The sequence below is a fragment of the Rhinoraja longicauda genome, chromosome 1 (genome assembly GCF_053455715.1).
Source record: "Rhinoraja longicauda isolate Sanriku21f chromosome 1, sRhiLon1.1, whole genome shotgun sequence".
NCBI lineage: Eukaryota > Metazoa > Chordata > Chondrichthyes > Rajiformes > Arhynchobatidae > Rhinoraja > Rhinoraja longicauda.
The window spans coordinates 141598538-141619417 of NC_135953.1; the positions used below are offsets into that span (position 1 = coordinate 141598538).

The following is a 20880-nucleotide window of genomic DNA, read 5'->3' on the forward strand; positions in this document are numbered from 1 at the left end:
TCTTCTTGGTCAGCTAATGCAGCCTCTATTTTACATTGGCTATTCCCTCTGCAGATGCCGTCTGACCTGCTGGGTTCCACCAGCACTTTTATGTTTTGCTGAAGATTCCAGCATGTGCAGTTCTATGTGTCTCCTGAAGTCAAGATCTACCCGGGTGTCAGGAGCTATGAGGCAGCAGCTGTACCAGCTAAATTATTGTACAACCTTAAATACATGAAAGGAAGGCATCATGGGACTATAGGGAGAGGACAGGGAAGAGGACAGGCTCGCTGGATTGGTTTTATATAAAGCAACACAGACTTGACAGATTGAATGGACTTGATCCATTGTCTGTGAATTCCAAATGTTCTCTGATTCTAAACTGAACAAATGTTAGCTACTACTCCAGCATAACTTTTCCTGGTCTTACATTCAAAGCCTTGATATTAAAAAATTGCAGTACGTATTTGGGCTCTGAGGATGATTTGGCATCATGTCACCAATTTGAGTCCACCTAACAAATAACAAGTAAAAATGCCTTAATCTGATTTACTTTTTTAGCTGATTAATTTACTTTTTTAATCTTAATATCCTATCGAAACCCATGGTGATGCTTCACATTATCGTAGCTGCCCTCAACCCTTCTTGTACAAAAAAGGCTAAGCTTCTCCAGTCCAATCAACTAGCTGAAATAAAAGTAGAAAATGTTGGATATACTCAGGATGTCAGGCAGCATCCATGGGTAGCTGAAATCATCTCTGAAACCATACAGTCATAGATCACAGAAACAGGCTCTTCGACCCAGCTTGCCCATGCCGACCCTGGTGTCCGCATTTGGCCTATTTTCCTCTAAACCTTTCCTATTCATGTACCTGTCCATGTTTCTGCCTCAGCTACCTCCTCCGGCAGCTCATACAATATATCCACCACCAAACTACCATTTTTTTGTGAAAAAAATGACCCCTCAGATTCCTATTAAACCTTTCCCTTCTCACCTTAAACCTATGTCCCTGGTTCTTGATTCCCCTACTCTGGGTAAAAGACTGTGCATCTACCTTATCTATTCCCCTCATGATCTTGTACACCTCTATAAAATCACCTCATCCTCCTACTCCAAGGAATACAGTTCTAGCCTGCCCAACTTCACCCTATATCTCCCACATGCCCTCAAGTCCTCGTACCATCTTCGTAAATCCTCTTGCACTCTTTCCATCTTAACAACATCTTTCCTATAACAGGGTGACCAATACCGAAAGCAATTCTCCAACTGTGGCCTTACTAGCGTCTTGTACAGATTTAACATAACATCCCAAACTCTATATATAATATAGACACAAAGTGCTGGAGTAACACAACGGGTCAGGCAGCATCTCTGAAGAACATGGATGGGTTTTGGGTGGAGACCCTTCTTCAAACTGAAAGTAGGGGGGAGGGAACTGGAGGTAAGAAAAGACCAGAACAAAGCAGGCCCAGCGACAGATGGCCATGAAGGGTGGAACCCATAATGGGCTATTGTTAGCTGGTGAAGAGGTAATAACAAATAACAGTGGGACGAGTAGGATGACTAAGGTGGGGCAGGGGGGAAGGGAGAGGGAATGCAAGGGTTAATTGAAATTAGAGAAATCAACATGCTGTTCCTCAAATTTGCATGGAGGAGGCCCAGGACAGAAAGGTCAGTCGGTGAATGGGAAGGAGAGTTTAAATGGAAAGGAGAGTTTCAGAATGGCAGGCAGTGGCGAGTGGAGTGCCGCAAGGCTCGGTGCTGGGGCCGCAACTATTTACAATATATATTAATGATTTGGATGATGGAATTAGAAGTAACACTAGCAAGTTTGTGGATGACATAAAGCTGGGTGGCACAAAATGCTGGAGTAACTCAGCAGGTCAGGCAGCATCTAGGAGAGAAGGAATGGGTGACGTTTCGGGTCGAGACCCTTCTTCAGACTAATGTCAGGGGGGGCGGGACAAAGAAAGATGTCGGTGGGCTGGACAAAGTTTCACACTAGGGCATCAGAGATGTCCTCATTCTTCAGGAAACGGGGCTTCCCCTCTTCCATTATAGATGGGGCTCTCACTAGGGCCTCCTCTATATCCCGCAGCTCTGCTCTTGCTCCCCCTCCCCCCACTCGTAACAAGGACAGAATCCCCCTTGTCCTCACCTTCCACCCCACCAGCCAGCGTATCCAACAAATCATCCCCCAACATTTCCGTCACCTACAACGGGACCCCACTACTGGCTACATCTCCCATCTCCTCCCCTTTCTGCTTTCTGCATAGACCGTTCCCTCCGTAACTCCCTGGTCCACTCGTCCCTTCCTACCCAAACCACCCCCTCCCCAGGCACGTTCCCCTGCAACCGCAGGAGATGCAACACCCGTCCCTTTACCTCCCCCCTCAACTCCATCTAAGGACCCAAACAGTCTTTCCAGGTGAGACAAAGGTTCACCTGCACCTCCTCCAACCTTATCTACTGTATCCGCTGTTCCAGACGTCAACTTCTCTACATCGGCGAAACCAAACGCAGGCTCGGTGATCGTTTCGCTCAACACCTTTGCTCAGTCCGCCTTAACCAACCTAATCTGCCGGTGGCTGAGCACTTCAACTCCCCCTCCCACTCCCAGTCTGACTTTTCTGTCATGGGCCTCCTCTAGTGTCATAGTGAGGCCCACCGGAAATTGGAGGAACAGCACCTCATATTTTACTTGGGCAGCTTACAGCCCAGCGGTATGAACATTGACTTCTCCAACTTTAGATAGTTCCTCTGTCCCTCTCTTTCCCCTCCCCCTTCCCAGTTCTCCCACTGTCTTCCTGTCTCCACCTATATCCTTTCTTTGTCCCGGACATCAGTCTGAAGAAGGGTCTCGATCCGAAACGTCGCCCATTCCTTCTCTCCTAGATGCTGCCTGACCTGCTGGATTACTCCAGCATTTTGTGATACCTTCGACTTGTACCAGCATCTGCAGTTATCTTCCTATATAAAGCTGGGTGGCAGTGTGAACTTCGAAAAGGATGTTTGCAGGTTGCAGGGTGACCTGGACAGGTTGAGTGAGTGGCCAGATGCAATATAATGTAGATAAATGTGAGGTTATCCACTTTGGTGGCAAAAATAAGGAGGCAGAATATTATCTCAATGATGTCAGATTAGGTAAAGGAGAAGTGCAACGAGACCTTGGTGTTCTTGTACACCAGTCACTGAAAGGTACAACAGGCAGTGAAGAAAGCTGATGGCATGTTGGCCTTCATAACGAGAGGATTTGAGTACAGGAGCAAAGAGGTCCTTCTGCAGTTGTATCGGGCCCTGGTGAGACCACATCTGAAGTATTGTGTGCAGTTTTGGTCTCCTAACTTGAGGAAGGATGTCCTTGCTATTGAGGCAGTGCAGCGTAGGTTCACAAGGTTAATCCCTGAGATGGAGGGACTGTCATATGAGGAAAGATTGGAAAGACTAGGGTTATATTCACTGGAGTTTAGAAGGATGAGAGGTATAAAATTATAAAAGGACTAGACAAGCTAGATGCAGGAAAAATGTTCCCAATGTTGGGGGAGTCCAGAACCAGGGGCCACAGTCTAAGAATAAAGGGGAGGCCATTTAAAACTGAGGTGAGAAGAAACTTTTTCACCCAGAGAGTTGTGAATTTGTGGAATTCTCTGCCACAGAGGGCAGTGGAGGCCAATTCATTGGATGAATTTAAAAGAGAGTTAGATAGAGCTCTAGGGGCTAATGGAATCAAGGGATATGGGGAGAAGGCAGCACAGGTTACTGATTATAGATGATCAGCCATGATCACAATGAATGGCGGTGCTGGCTCGAAGGGCCAAATGGCCTCCTCCTACACCTATTTTCTATGTTTCTAAATGCTTGGAAACTGGGGGATTGCGTAGGCTAAGGCAAACTGAGAGTAAGTCTTCAGCAAAACGACTGCCCAGTCTGTACTTGGTCCCGTGATATATAGGAGCCCACACTGAAAACAACGGATGCAATAGATATGGCTGGAGGCGGTGCAAGTGAGCCTCTGCCTCATCTGTCAGGACTGTCGGGGACCCTGGATGGAGTCGAGGGGGGAGGAATAGGGACAGATGTTGCATCTTCTGCAGTTGCAAAGGAAGGTTCCTGAGAAGTGTGTGGTTTGGGCGGGAAGGGATGAGTGAACCAGGGAGTTGCGGAGGGAACGGTCTTTGCGGAAAGCAGAAATGGGTCGAGATGGGAAGATGTAACTAGTGGTGGAATCCCGTTGGAGGTAGTGAAAATGTTGGAGGATGATGTCCTCTATGCGACAGCTAATGGGGTGAAAGATGAGGACGAGGGGGACTCTGTTCTTGGTGCAACTGGTGGGGGGGCCGGGCGGTGAGCAAGAGCCGAACTACGGGATACAGAGGAGCCACTTGTGAGGGTTTCATCTATGATAGAAGAGGTTAACCCCCGTTCCCTAAAGAATGAGGACATCTCAGATGTCCTGGTATGGAACACCTCATCTTGGGTGCAGATGCGGTGGGGGCGGTGGAATTGGGAGTAGGGGATAGTCTTAGCAGGAGGCAGGGTGGGAAGAAATATAGTTCAGATAGCTGTGGGAGTCCATAGGTTCATAATAGACATCAGTCGATAATCTATCTCCTGTGATGGAGACGGTGAGATCAAGAAAAGGGAGGGGGTGTCGGAGATGGTTCAGGTGAATTTGAGTGCAGGGTTGAAGTTAGTAGAGAGGTTAATGAGTTCTGCATGGGTGCAGGAGGTAGCCCCGATGCAGTTGTCAATGCAGCGGAGATATAATTCGAGAATAGGACCAGTGTACGACTGAAAAAGGGATTGTTCCACGTACCAAACAAAGAGGCAGGCATAGCTAGGGACCATGCAAACCCCTATGGTACACCTTTGATTTGGAGGAAGTAGGAGGATTTGAAGGAGAAGTTGTTGAGGGTGAGGAGTGTTCAGAAAGTGAGATTGGCGGTCGTGGAAGAAACGGAGGGCTTTAAGGCCTTCCTGGTGAGGGATGTAGGTCTCGTGACTGAACATCCATAGTAAAGATGAGGAACAGGAACCTGGAAACCGAAAGTCATGGATACGTGGTGTCATGGATACAGGTGGGAAGGGATTGGACTGGAGGGATAGGATGGAATCGAGATATGTTGAAATTATTTCAGTGGGGCAGGAGCAGGCAGAAACACGGGTCTGCCAGACCAGTTCTGCTTATGGATTTTGGGGAGAAGATAAAACCAGGCCGTGCGAGGCTGATGAACGATAAGGTTGGAGGCTATTGAGAGCAGACATCCAGAGGTGGTCAAATCAGAGGTGGTCTGAGAGATAACGGCCTGGTGCTCATCTGTGGGGTCATGGTCCAAGGGTGAGTAGGAGTCTGAGAGCTGGAGCCTGGCAGTTTGTCAGCATGTCAGACCACCACGGCACCTCCCTTGTCAGCGGGTTTGATGTCAGGATTGTTGCGGAGTGAGCAGAGGGCTGTATGTTTGGAAGGGGTGAGGTTAGAATACATAAAGAGAGTAGAAAAGTTAAGATGGCTAATATCTCGCCGGCAGTTAGAAATGAAAAGGTCTAGAGAGGGTAGGCCATCCAATGGAGCCCAAGAGGCGGAGGACCGGCGTAGAATGGGTCATCATTGGGTGATGAAGACTCCTTCCCATAGAAAAAGGCACATAGACGGAGGCGACAGAAGAAAAGCTCAACGTCATGGCAGGCCCGGAACTCATTGAGATGGAGGTGGAGGGATACAAAGGTGAGGCCTCTGTTGGTGACTGACCGTTCTGTATCAGAAAGGGGGAGGTCAGTATCCTGTAAACAATATCCTGACTGATGATGGCCAATGTGCAGAAGGTCTGTGTCGTCACTTTCAAGGAACTATGTACCTGCACTCCTCGATCCCTTTGATTCACAACATTCCCCAGACCCCTGCCATTTACTGCGAAGGTCCTGCCCTGGTTACACTTCCCAAAATACAATACATCACATTTATCTGCATTAAAACCCACTAACCATTCCTCTGCTCACTTGCCCAACTGATCAAGAACCTGCAGTAACCTTTGATAACCATCTTCACTATCTACAATACTGCCCAATACTAACATCTCTCACTTTGGTACATTCATATCATTTCTACAATTAGATTACTAGTTTTGGATGCAGTGCCGCCCAGTTGAAGCCTAACTTGTGTTTTGTGTTGATGCAACACCATTTCCATGCTTCTGTATTCTATAGATCTCAAGTATCACTTCTCTGCTTTGACAAAAAGATGACAACTTTATTGTAATTGGGACAAAGTCCAGGAGTCCTCTCAAAAATTTGGAACTGTGGAAATATGGGACCCAAGAAACTGCAGATGCTGGAACTTTGAGCAAAACGGTTCTGACGTAGTCTTGATTTTAACATTGCTAGATCAAAATAACATGCTAAAATGTTTCTTTCTATTGAATCGAGAACAAGAACTGCTGTTTCCTCCTATATTTCACCATTATATGTTATCCTACATCCAGGGCAGTATTTTGGAAAATGGATCATCCCTTCTGCTTGGTGGAAACATCTGGCAGCACAATAATCTTGCCCTATTACTTTTTACAGGGGAAAATATTTGAAATCATTACTTCTACATTTAGCATATTGTAAGCATATTTCTGGGATATAATTGAACAATTGATCAATATTTATTTAAAACATATGATGCCCCAGAACAATATCATTAGATCTGTTCTCATTGGGGAAGTCCGATTATAAATTGGGATTCTTAACTTCTATGATTTTGTTTTACCATCTTATTAGCAGCTGCAGTATGAGTCCTAATTCTAGTCAACAGTCTCAAAAAGATTTTAACACTTAAGGCACAAGTCTTTAGACTTACTTTGACAATTGAAAAGAAGAAGGATTTCAGATGCAAGATTAAACTGAAGAACTGGTGTCGTTCGGTTGATAGTCCTGATAGATTTAAACAGGATAACTAGGAAGCTGCACTGTGCATTAGTGATTGATTCGAGGGCCAAGTGATAAAGATTTAAAGTCACCTGCATAAGAGACAGAGGGAGAAAAATATGCAGAGCAGCGATGATCAATTTGAAGGTGGTGCAAATGGTGAGAAGAGGAGGAATTTTTAAAAGGGAACTGGATAAGTGCAGGAAGGAAATTAATTTTCATGCCATAGGGAGAAAGCAGAGGGATAGGACTGAAGTAATCGCTCATAAAGGTGCCAATATACACCGATCAGCCAAAACATTATGACCACTGACGGGTGAAGTGAATAACATTGATTATCTTGTTACAATGGCACCTGTCAAGGGGTGGGATATATTAGTCAGTTCTTGAAATTGATGTGTTGGATGCAGGAGAAATGGGCAGGAGTAAAGACCTGAGCGACTTTGACAAGGGCCAAATTGTTATGGCCAGACGACTGGGTCAGAGCATCTCTGAAACGGCAAGGCTTGTGGGGTGCTCCCGGTCAGCAGTGGTGAGTACCTACCGACAGTGGTCCGAGGAGGGACAAACCACAAACCGGCGACAGACAGGGTGTTGGGCGCCCAAAGCTCATCGATGCGCGAGGGCAACGAAGGCTATCCCGTCTGGTACGAACCGACAGAAGGTCGACTGTGGCACAAGTCACAGAAAATGTTAATGGTGGTCATGAGAGGAATGTGTCACAATACACAGTGCATCGCACCCTGCTGCGTATGGGGCTGCACACGGAGGACCAACAGCATATGAGGCAGGTGGGCATAATGTTTTGGCTCCTCAGGTCATAATGTTTTGGCTGATCGGTGTAGATTCAGAGGGCCAGATGCGATTTAATGAGGCCATGATTCAATGCCGGTCCATTCCAAAGGAAGCTGCAATCTGCAGAAATATTCATTCCTGCTGTCTTCAAAAAGTGAAGACAAATCAGGCATAGGACTTCTGTACTTCTGTGAAAATGTGCCTTGTTACAAAATACAAATATAAATGATCATAAAATACAAGTTTTCTTTTCGTCTTTAAATTAAGAGCCAGGAATAACAAAAATACTTACCTAAATGTGTTAATGCATACTGTGCAGCTAGCTCCTTGGCATCTTCCAGCATAGTGCAGAGTTTATCAGGCATGAAATGGCTCAGTGTGCCTTGTGAACTGTTTGCAAGGGATGGAATAACTACCTTATACACGAGCAGCTGTTTGCCATCCTGACTTGTCGTAGAGTATAGGTAGTATTCTGGTGGTGCCCAGTTATTTTTGTTACAGTAGTATTCCAAGTGTGTAATCGAGGATTGAAAATGACTCGGCTTTAAAGAATAAATGCTCAAGGGGGTCAGCTTTATCCCTGGAAAAAGAGGATATGTGCACCTTTCCAGTTCAGGTGAGCAGGGACTGTGATGACCATTCAAGCGTGCTGGTAAGCTTGGAGATCTTCCTGGCGTTTTAGGCCCACCATCATCTTTGTTAGTAAACGTCAGGCGCTGACTTTCACAATTCAGACTGACTTGACTACCTTGAGTGTATTTCCAAGACCCATCTTTATTAACTGGCTTTGCAAGGGTGACTTCAATGCTTGCGCCATCTATACACTTTCCATTCATAATATTCATAGCAGTCACTGCATCATCTCTATCAAAAAAATGCACAAATGCATAGTCTCTGAGTTTTTTCACACGTTCAACAGCTCCAGGTTTGATTTTGTTAAACTCCATCTTGATAGTTTCTTCTGTTGTAGATATCATTAAGTTTCGTACATAAAGAACCTTAACCTTTTGCATAGTTTCCTCATCAACTTCTTTTTCAGGGTCTGCCCAATCCACCTGTATAGTATGTCCCCACAACTGAAAAGTACCTGGAAAAAAATTCAAAAGCAACATGAACATAATTCTATGTTGTTAATTGCTAAAATACTCATTGTTTTACACTGTGCAACTGTATGTTGCATTATTCATGTCTAACATTTGTGCAAATCAAAAGGTAATCAGGTAAATTATAGCGACAATACCATGTTACCAATTTACTCTAAGCAAGAGACAAAAACAATCAAGATTAAATTGAATTAACTTGTATCATCCATAGTTGTTTACAGCATGGAAACTGGCTCTTCGGCCCACTTAATCCATGCCGACATTCAATCACCTGTTCATACTAGTTCTATGTTATCCCACTTTCTCAACCACTCCCTACAGACTAGGGACAATTTGCAGTGGCCATTTAACCTACAAACTCGCATGTCTTTGGAATGTGAAGGGAACCGGAGCACCTAGAAGAAACTCCACACAGACAGCGCCAGAGGTCACTAAATAAGTAGGTTTGAGAAAACAAGAATCAGTGCAGTTTGTAGATAGTGAAGAAGGTTTAATTTGGGCAAATGTATGGTGATGCTCTTTTGGAAGTCAAATTCTGGTAGGACATTTAGAGTAAAAAGCATTGATATGCAGAGGGACCTTCCGGTACAAGTCCATGATGAGTTGAAAACAGTGACACAGGTGAATAAAGTAATGAAGAAGGCACTTGATATGTTTGCCTTCATTGACTGAGGCATCGAGTACAAGAGATGCGATATCAAGTTGTAGCAATACAAACATTTGTTTTGTATTTGGAGTACAGTTCTGGTCCCCATAATACATGAAGAATGTATAGCAATGGAGAGAATACAGAAGAGATTCACTGGTTACCTGAATGAAGGGCTGAAGTTATAGGGACTGATGGATTGTCTGTATTTATGCTCAACTGGGACATAGGTGGCTGACCATGCAGGGATTAATAAAATTATGATCGGCATTGATAGGAATATAGTTTTTTTTTAAATCGTAGGACGGGGTAGTCCAAAATTAGAGAGTACAGGCTTAAAGTAGGTGAAGAGAAATTTATAGGAGATCCGAGGAATACACTTTTCACAGATGGTGATGGTTATCTGGAATATGCTGGTAGAAGTGGTAGAACAGAGAACAGCTAAACATAGGGACAGAAGGATCAGCCCACGACGTCTGTGCTGACCATGATGCCAATTTAATTTAATCCCAAGCACCATTTAATCCCAAAGTCCATATCCCTTTATTGCCTGCCTGGTCATGTGTCTGTCTAAATGCTTCTTAAACATCACTACTATGTCTGCTTCTAGCACTTCCCTTGGCAGCACACTCTAGGCACCTACCAGCCTTTACACTTCCCGCCTCTCATCTGAAGCCTATGCTCTCTTCGGTGTAACATTTCCATCCTGCGGGGGAAAATCTCTGACTATTTGCCCTTGTATTTTGATATGGAAATAAATTATTTGATATATCAACAAATGACCTGTATGCTACTTTGAAATTAAGGCAAAATAGGTCTGGACACAAAAAGTAATTGCCCTGTTGTTTTCTAATTTAATTATATATATGAGGTTCTGATTTCAATGGACAGGCGAAGGAGCAGCAACACACTTCTTTAAATGTGCAAAGTAGTTTTGGATGTCATACTGAACAAATGGGAATCAAAATATCACTGATTGATCCAAAAGAAAACAAATGGGCTTTCATATTTAAAATATGTAAAATGCTCTGTCCTACCACTGGTGTGTGTGGCGATTGTGTGCTGCACTGTGAATAACTTGGATAAGTTAAAAATAAAGCTTATCCACGAACCTTTGTTTTTGGATGAGATCATGAGCCTCGTATTCACACAGCCATGTAAACAGGCTATTCAGAGAATTGGTGTATGTGAGAAAGAAAAAGTGAAAGTCAGAGGATAGGAAAGGCATGAAAGAGTGTGTCAGGGGAAAGCAATAGGTAGGAGAGGAATAAGGCAGGTTAAGGAAAATAGGACACAGAGGAGGTGGACGGATAGAAGTGGGGGAGGGGAGATGGATACAGTCATATAGTCCAGATGCTCATCTATTGGTAGTCTATTGGAAGGCTTTTGTTAAATTGGAAAGAGTGCAGTGTATACAAGCGGCTAGGCTTGTATAACATAACAGTATAACAGTATAACAGAACTTTATTGTCATTCGGTATAAATACCGAACGAAATTTCAGCAGTCACAAGACACAGCAAAAAAGAAAACACAGGACACACGACCCCAACACCAACATCCATCACAATGACTCCATACACCCCCTCACTGTGATGGAAGGCAACAAAACTTCCGCTCTCTTCCCCCCCGTGCCCACGGACAGGCAGCTCGACCCCTACCGAGGCAACCGACACGCACAGCCCCCGCAAGGGGATGGAAGGCCCCGCGGCCGAGCCACACCGGGCACTGAAACGTCCCGCGGCCGAGCCGCGCCGGCGATGTTAAGTCCAGCGGCCGAGCCGCACCGGGCACTGAAACGTCCCGCAGCCGAGCCGGCGATGTTAAGTCCCGCAGCCGAGCCGCACCGGGCACTGAAACGTCCCGCAGCCGAGCCGCACCGGCGATGTTAAGTCCAGCGGCCGAGCCGCACCGGGCACTGAAATGTCCCGCAGCCGAGCCGCGCCGGCGATGTTAAGTCCAGCGGCCGAGCCGCACTGGGCGATGGAAGGCCCCGCGGCCGAACCGCGCAGGGCACTGTTAGGTCCCGCGGCCGAGCCGTGCCGGCGATGTTAAGTCCAGCGGCCGAGCTGGAAGGCCCCGCGGGCGATGGAAGGCCCCGCGGCCGAGTATACACTGGAATTTAGAAGTATGAGAGGGGATCTTATCGAAACATATAAGATTATTAAGGGGTTGGACACGTTAGAGGCAGGAAACATGTGCCCAATGTTGGGGGAGTCCAGAACCAGGGGCCACAGTTTAAGAGTAAGGGGTAGGCCATTTAGAATGGAGATGAGGAAAAACTTTTTCAGTCAGAGTTGTAAATCTGTGGAATTCTCTGCCTCAGAAGGCAGTGGAGGCCAATTCTCTGAATGCATTCAAGAGAGAACTTAATAGAGCTCTTAAGGATAGCGGAGTCAGGGGGTATGGGGAGAAGGCAGGAACGGGGTACTGATTGAGAATGATCAGCCATGATCACATTGAATGGTGGTGCTGGCTCGAAGGGCCGAATGGCCTACTCCCGCATCTATTGTCTATTGCAGTGTAGATTCATGAGGTTGTTGCCAGGACTTGAGGGCCTGCGCTATAGGGAAAGATTGGGCAGGGTAGGACTATATTAATGACAAGTCCTGCATGGTTAGCTGGTCTGGAAGCTTGGATCATGTGGTTACAACATTGGCGGGTTGATAGGAGTCAGAGGGTGGTAGTGAGAGGTTGCTTTTCAGATCGGGGACCTGTGACCAGTGGTGTGACACAGGGATCTGTGGGTCCACTCTGCCATCTGTAATACCAGTTGGATAAGACGGAAGTTACATGCTAGCCACTGGCAGCTAACCAGAAAAGACCCCCTTTATCCCTACCCTTTGCCTTCTGCCATTCAGCCAATCTTAATTCCATTCCAATCATAGATTATTGAAAGATCACTACTAATGCCTCTACAATCTCTGCTATCTCTTTAAGGACCCTTGGGTATAATTTATCTGGTTCAGGTGAGGTATCCATCCTCAAACCTTTCAGCTTCCCAAGTACCTCTCTTTGCAATAGCCACTGCACTCATTTCTGCCCCTGACTCTTGAATTTCTGGCATGTTGCTGGTGTTTTTCACTGTGAAGACTGACACAAAAAGCTGACATAGATAGCTCTGGCAGATAAATTAAGGAAAATCCAAAGAGATTTCAAGTACATTAAGGGAAAGAGGTAACTAGAGAGAGAACAGGTCTCCTCAGAAACCAAAGTGGTCATTTCTGTGTTTAACAGAAACATTAAATTCCAAGAGTTAAGCAGAGACTCAAAAACCCCAATCCCATTTCCATGGCAAAATGATGCATTCCCCTTTAGTTTGGAAGTGACGCGCCAAATGTTGATGTTGACTGATGAATAGGCAGATGGAAGCGACCAAATGCTCAGACGTTCAGGTTACTCGTTCTCCTCTGGGCTCTGGAGCTGCAGTAGATGGACAAGACCTCAATGAGTACTTCTCTGTTTTTACCATGCAGGAAGACATGAAGACTGGGGATCATGGGACCGTTAATGGAAGGTCTTGAGGAAAGTCCATACTACAGTCGATGAAATGCTGAATGTCCTAAGGCATATCATGGGAAATAAATCTCCCGGGCCAGATCAGATATAACCAAAGATACCGTGAAAAGCTGGAGGGGAAATTACAGGTGTATGGATCTTCATTAGACACTAGTCAAGGGCTAAAAACTGAAGGGTGGCCAATGTTGTGCCTCTATTTAGGAAGGGCACCAGAAGAAAACCCTGAGAACTATAGACCAGTGATCTTAACATCACGGTGGCGCAGCGGTAGAGTTGCTGCCTTACAGCGAATGCAGCGCCGGAGACTCAGGTTACATCCTGACTACGGGCGCCGTCTGTACGGAGTTTGTACGTTCTCCCCGTGACCTGCGTGGGTTTTCTCCGAGATCTTCGGTTTCCTTCCACACTCCAAAGACGTACAGGTATGTAGGTTAATTGACTAGGTAAATGTAAAAATTGTCCCTAGTGTGTGTAGGATAGTGTTAATGTGCCGGGATCGCTGGGCGGCACGGACTCGGTGGGCCGAAGGGCCTGTTTCCGCACTGTATCTCTAAATCTAAATCTAATATCTAACATCTGCGGGACACAAGTTACTAGAAAGTATTCTGAGGAATAAGATATATATGAATTGGATCGATGGGGGCTGATTAGGGCTAGTCAGCATAGCTTTTTTTAACTTGGGAGATCATGTCTTATGAATCTGACTTTTTTTTAAGAAGTAACCAAAAATGTTGACACGGGCAAATCCTTAGACATTGTCTGGATGAACTTCAGCAATGGTGGGTTGCTCTGGAGGGTTAGATCGCATGGGATCCAGTGGGAGCTAGTTGACTAGATAGAAAATTGGCTTTATAGAAGGAAGCAGTGGGTGATGGTGGAAGGTTATTTTTCAGACTAGATGTCTGTGACTATAGATGTGGCTCAGGGATCACTGCTATGCCTATCGCTGTTTGTGGTTTATATCAGTGATTTGGAGGAGAATGTACGATGCATTATTAGTAAGTTTGCAGGTGACACTAAAGTGGGTGGATAACGATGATGGTTATCAAGAATTACAGCAGGATCTTGATTAGTTGGGCGTCTGGCCTGAGGAATGGTTAATGGAGTTTAATGTAGATAAGTGTGAGGTATTGCAAGTTGGAAGGTCAAACCAGAGTAGGACCTTCACAGTAAATGGCAGAGCCCTGTTGAAGGAAGAGGGATTTTAAAATGCAGGTACATGGTTCTCTGAAAGTGGCATCACAGGTAGATAAGAGTGATCAAAGAAGCCTTTGGTATGTCGGCCTTCTTCAGTCAGGGTATTGAGCATAGAGGTTGGAATGTTATGTTGCAGTCGTACAAGACGTTGGTGAGATTACATTTGGAGTATTGTGTTAGGTTTGGGCCACCCTGCTCTAGGAAAGATGTTTTGGAAAACAAACTGCAGATGCTGGTTTAAATCGAAGGTAGACACAAAATGCTGGAGTAACTCAGCGGGTCAGGCAGCATCTCTGGAGAGAAGAAATGGGTGACATTTCGGGTCGAGACCCTTCTTCAGACTTCTTATCTGTTGCAACCTTAAGATTACGGATGCTCTATGTCATTATGTTTAGCAGGCAAGCCTCCCAGAAATTAACAAACTACCTTTTTTAATAAACTGCCCCATCAATTCTCCATACAAATGGGGAGAGTACAATCGCTATAGGTACTGTGAATCTGGAAACACTTTGGGTTTTCTTAGAGTGCCCACTGTTGAGGCCTTCAATAAACCAACTTGTTCAATAGACTCACTACGAGCTGTTTTATTTTGTGTTTGTGCCTATCTGAGTAAAGCCAAATACAGAAACACATCTCCTTGTGTTACCACTTGCAGGGAGCTATCTCTAAGATCCCTCTGCACATCAATGTTATTGAGGGTAATACCATTAACTGTATATTTTCCCTTTACATTTGACATCACAAAGTCTAACATTAGCACCTGTTCAGATTAAATTCCATATGTAATTTCTTTGCCCATTTATGTAGTTAATATCTATCCCGTTGCATACCTTGACAGCCTTCCTCACAGTCTGTAACCCCAGCAAGATGGATGTCATTTGGAAATTTACTAACCTACTTATTTACGTCCAAGTCATTTATATATAGTGACAGTACCCTCACTTTTGGATGGCGTTCTGATTCCTTTAACTGGCTGACAAGACAGGCAAGGTCAATCTCTGGAATCATTGGTAACAGCCGGGCTCAATTATCTGACATTGGTTGGTCACTTGAACCTTGTCAGTCTACTCCATATATAAATCAGGCATTGTAGTCAGGCAGGAGTAAAAGAAAGAAAGAAATAGGAATAAAGATGACAGAGAGAAAGGGAGACAAAGTCGAACGCCTCCTGGCTAGCTGTGTTCCCCTGTCGCCAGTTCGGGGAAGACTGAGCCACTGGGGCAAACATAGAATGCCAGGAAGGTGCCCTGGACAGCCAACATCTCCACCTGAGACTAAGACTGAGTGGCTGGGGCAAGCCTGAGATGCCTGTTTACAGACAATGAGCAACTGTGCCCTCTCATAGAGGCAAAGAATGAGCCGCCCAGATAATCCAGAGACCACCAACATTGTCTCTTCAAGTACAAAGCTAAGCTGCCAGCAAGAAACCTGGGACTGCCATCACCTCCTGCTCACGAGGCAAGGGTAAACTGCAGGAAGAAGCCCGAGATCTCCATGCCTCCTCTTTCGAAGACCAGGACACAGCTGCTGGGACAAACTCAAGAGCAGCAGTGTCATCGTGAGTGACAATTCCCCCATGCAATCCTGGACTCTCTTACCGCTGTAAATAAAATATATCACGCGTTCACCCTACTGTGGTCACTGCTGAAACGGCGCTATCCCCGACGCCCCAATATGTATCAAAATAGCAAGGTCCCAGCACAAATCCCTGCATAACTCCACTGGAAGGTCAAACCAGAGTAGGACCTTCACAGTAAATGGCAGAGCCCTGTTGAAGGAAGAGGGATTTTAAAATGCAGGTACATGGTTCTCTGAAAGTAATACCTTCACTAGACCTTTTCATTTGTAACTGCCGGCGTGACATCAACCGCCTCAAATTCTCAACTCCCCTGACACTCTAACCTCTCCCCTCCTGAACATACAGCCCTCCACTCACTCTGCAGCAACCCCGACTTAGTTATCAAACCCGCTGACAAGGGAGGTGCCGTGGTAGTCTGGCGCACTGACCTCTACCGGACTGAGGCCAGATGACAACTCTCAGACACCTCCATCCCCTACTCCCAATTCCTCCGTCTACGCCGCATCTGCGTCCAGGATGAGGCGTTTCATACTAGGGCATCAGAGATGTCCTCATTTTTTAGGAAACCGGGGTTCCCCTCTTCCGTTATAGATGAGGCACTCACTAGGGTCTCCTCGATATCCCGCAGCTCCGCTCTTGCTCCCCTCTCCCCATTTGTAACAAGGGTAGAGTCCCCCTTGATCTCATCTTCCACTCCATCAGTCGTCGTATACAACAAATTATCCTCCAACATTTCCGTCACCTCCAACGGGACCCCACCACTGGTCATATCTTCCCATCTCCTCCCCTTTCTGCTTTCCGCAGAGACTGTTCCCTCTGTAACTCCCTGGTCCACTCGTCAACTTCCCACCCAAACTACCCCCTCCCAGGTACTTTCCCCTGCAACCGCAAGAGATGCAACACCCTTGACTCCATCCAAGGACCCAGTCTTTCCAGGTGAGGCAGAGGTTCACCTGCACCTCCTCCAACCCCATCTATTGTATCCACTGTTCCAGATATCAACTTCTCTACATCGGCGAGACCAAATGCAGGCTTGGCGATCGTTTCGCTCAACACCTTCGCTCAGTCCGCCTTATCCAACCTGATCTCCCGGTGGCTCAGCACTTCAACTCCCCCTCCCACTCCCAGTCTGACCTTTCTGTCATGGGCCTCCTCCATTGTCATAGTGAGGCCTAGCGCAAATTGGAGGAACAGCATCTCATATTTCGCTTGGGCAGTTTACGCCCAGTGGTATGAACATTGACTTCTCAACTTCAGATAGTTCCTCTGTCCCTCTCTTTCCCCTCCCTCTTCCCAGTTCTCCCAGTCTTCCTGTCTCCAACTATATCCTATCTTTGTCCCACCCCCTCCCCTGAGATCAGTCTGAAGAAGGGTCTCGACCCGAAACGTCACCCATTCCTTCTCTCCTGAGATAGTGCCTGACCCGCTGAGTTACTCCAGCATTTTGTATCTACCTTCTACTATCAAATGACTTACTAAAACCCATGTAGACAACATTCACCCTCCTACCCTCATTGACCACCTCTAGCGCCTCCTCAAAAAATTCGATCAGGTTTGTAAGAAATACCTGCTATATACAAACCCATGCTTATGGTCCCTAATTAACCAATTTCCCCCTAAATTTGTGTAAATCTTCTCCCAATGTAAGAAAAAAACTGCAGATGTTGGTTTAAATCGAAGGTAGACACAAAATGCTGGAGTAACTCAGCGGGTTAGGCAGCACCTCCGGAGTGAAAGAATGGGTGACGTTTTGGGTCGAGATGTTCTTTCTCTCCCGAGATGCTGCCTGACCCGCTGAGTTACTCCAGCATTTTGTGTCTCTCCCAAAGTATCCTCTCCCATAGTTTCCCTACCACTTCACCACCCTATAATTCCCCGGATTCTCTACTTCCCTTCTTAAACAACAGAACAACACGAGTTGCTCTCTAAGTCCTCCAGGACCTCGCCTATGGCTAGCAAAGATTCCAAGATCTTCGAGGTTCCTGCCATCTCTGCTCTTGCCTTGCTCGATAACCTGGGATAATCAGGTCCTGGGGATTTATCCATCTTTTATCCTTCTTTAATGCTCTTTGAGAGCCTAACACCGCATCCTCCTTATTCTCAAATTCCCCTTATATATTAGTGTTCTCCAAATTTATCTCAGAGCTCCATTTCCTTCTCCTCGGCTATACCAGATGCAAAGTACTCGGTTAGTAGCTCCCCTCCATCCCCATGCTCCAAGTACAAATTCCCATCTTGATCCTTGAGCAGTCCTATTTTCTCCCTGGAAACCCTCTTATTTTTAATATAGATATAAAAACGTTTGGGGGTTTTCTGCAATCTGACCTGCAAATGCCATTTCATGGCTCCTTTTGGCCCTTTTAATTGCCTGCTTGAGTTCTTTCCTTTATTTTCCCGAATGGCTCTGTTCTGATACCATCCTCTTAAATCTTATGTATGCTCCCTTTTTTTAATTTAACCAAATTCCCAACCTCTTTGGTCATCCAAGGTTCACTTACTTTGCCATTCTTGTCCATCCTCCTTATTGGAACATGTCGGTCCTGAACTTCAATCAACTGGTCTTTCAATAACTCTCACATATCAATAACAATTTTGCTCCCTATGTCCACTCCTGAGCTTCTGCCGACCAAAGTTGTAGTTTGGCTGAAGTTGCTGCAACGCCCAGCCTCTCCATTCAAAACAATGTTAAAACTTATGGAGTTGTGATCACTGCCCCAAAATGCACTTCCACTGAAACACCAGTCACCTGGCCAGGCTCATTTCCCAACACAAGGTCCAGTATGTTTCCTTCACAGGTTGGAATATCCACATACTGTTTCATGAATCCTTTTTTGATACCCCTCACCCACAAATTCTGCTCCATCTAATAAGTCTTTGGTACTGAACAGTTCCCAGTCAATATTGGGAAAGTTAAAGTCACCCACTAGGACAATCTCGTTGCTTTGGTGTCTTTTGGAAATTTGTCTACAGATCTGTTTCTCTATCTCCCTCTTGCTGTTTGGGGGCCTATTGTACAATCCCATCAGAATGCTCGCACCTTTCTTCTTTCTAAGCTCCACCCATATCACCTCAGTGGACAAACCCTCCAGTATGCAGACCTCCCAACATTTGATTTTACAAATTCATAATTTTGATGTCTAAAATTCAGAATTTTACATCAAAATTCATAATATGGCACATAATACAACTTTTCAGCAAAAAAGAAGTATGCACCCCATATTGCGCGTACGCGTCGCGCTACATTCATGTGAGAAACGTCTATTATTTCCAACAGTCTGTAGTTCTTGGACTACATGTACAATGTCAGGCCTATCATGAGTATATTCTGCTATTTATAGAAAGGTTATTGAACAGAGATACTTTTTGCAAGACAGAGAAAAAATTGTTTTGTTTTGATTTTTCTATTTTGCTTTTTCCTTACACATACCAATTCTCTTGGTATTGAATAAAAGATCAATGGTCATAAAATGTATGACTAAGTTATGAAGAAAGAGTTGATATATGCGACTCGACTAAGCATACAGAAGCACTTGTTGAAGTAAATTCGCACATTAATTGATAATCAGCCCAAAAAGGTGGTAATTGGCTTTTCTGCTGTGTTTTATATTTTAACCCCGTCTTAATTAATTAATATAGTTATATAATCTTGCACTTAAATTTAATATTTACTCATTACAGTTCCATCACTGATTTTCTGGCACTCTTGGTTCCAAAGCTTTGCTGGTTTATCCAGCAGGCCAAGGAAGTCGGCAATGGGGATAGATGTGCTGGCTCCAACTGGGCTGGAGTTCCAGAGCCCCGGCCGCAGGTTGCAAATTCAACCCACCGATCGGCCATGGAAGTCCTGATGAGGTCGAGATTGGCGACCTTGCCCAGCCTAGGTGCCACATTTTCGGGGAGGCTTCCAGGGCGGGGGGATTTCTTGCGGAACCCCTAGCGACCTCTAGTGGCCGAATTGACAAATTGGCCATGGAAGTCCCAATGAGGTCGAGATTGGCTGCCTTGGCTAGCCTAGGTGCCACATTTTCGGGGAGACTTCCAGGGCGGGGGGATTTCTCGGGGAACCCCTAGCAACCTCTAGCGGCCGACTTGACAAATTGCAATTACCGACTGTTTTGTAGAAAAATGCGAGGCAAAATCGGAATGGCAGAAATGAAATAAGAAAGCGGAAACATTCCGCCAAATTCAGAGGGTTGAATTTGCAACAATGAAACAATGAAGCCCCAGAACATTGAGGCGCCAGTCTTGTCCCTCTTGCAAACACGTTTCTGCAATTGCCACAACATCATAGTCCCAAGCACTGATCCCGGGTCTAAGTTCGTCTGCTTTCTCCACACTACTTTTTGCATCGAAATAAACATGCTTCAGCCCATCAGCATCACCATATTCCTTCCTCCACCTTCTCATCACTCCTTCCAATTTCTCATTTACCACTCTGGTTCACACCCCTCCCACCCCTCCCTTCATTCTCCCCTCACCTCCACCTCTCTAGTTTAAACCCTCCCGCTCATGGTAGGCTGCCCCTCAATCTGTGGAGACATGTTAGATTTGATTCAAAATGGGTTTGGCCATAGGACACAGGAGGTAGTGGTGGTAGGGTATTATTCTGACTGGAGGTCTGTGATCAATAGTGTTTTGCGTGTACAGTGAAACGTTTTTGTTGCGTGCTAATCAGTCAGCAGAAAGACAAAACATGATTACAAAACATGATTACAATCTAGCCATTTACAGTATATAGATACATGATAAGGGAATAACGTTTAGTGCAAGGTAAAACCAGCAATGTCCGATAGACCGAGGGTCACCAATGAGGTAGATGGTAGTTTAGCACTGCTCTCTGGTTGTGGTAGGATGATTCAGTTGCCTGATAACAGCCTGATATACTGGGCCCTATGTTGTTTGTGGTACATCAAAAAGATTTGGACAAAAGTTTAGGAGAGCTGATTAGTAAGTTTGCAGACTTCATCAATATTGGCTGGGTTGAAGGTAGTGAAGTCTTAGTGAAGGTTGTCAAAGAATTCAGCAGGATACAGTCCAGCTGAATGAGAGCAGAGAAATTGCACATAGAGTTTAATCATGACAAGTGTGAAGTGTTGCACTTTGGGGTGTCCAAAATACAAGGAAAATGTGAAATAAATGACAGGACCTGGAGGT

General features: G+C 45.4%; 1 protein-coding gene across 1 annotated transcript in view; it reads right to left on the bottom strand.

The window, feature by feature from the left end:
- rbm46 (RNA binding motif protein 46) overlaps nt 1-20880 on the bottom strand; it is a 58057-nt gene that overhangs the window by 7812 nt on the left and 29365 nt on the right. Inside the window, exon 4 of the mRNA XM_078412983.1 lies at nt 7977-8771. Coding sequence (XP_078269109.1) covers nt 7977-8771 — 795 coding nt within the window. The remainder of the gene's footprint in view (nt 1-7976; nt 8772-20880) is intronic.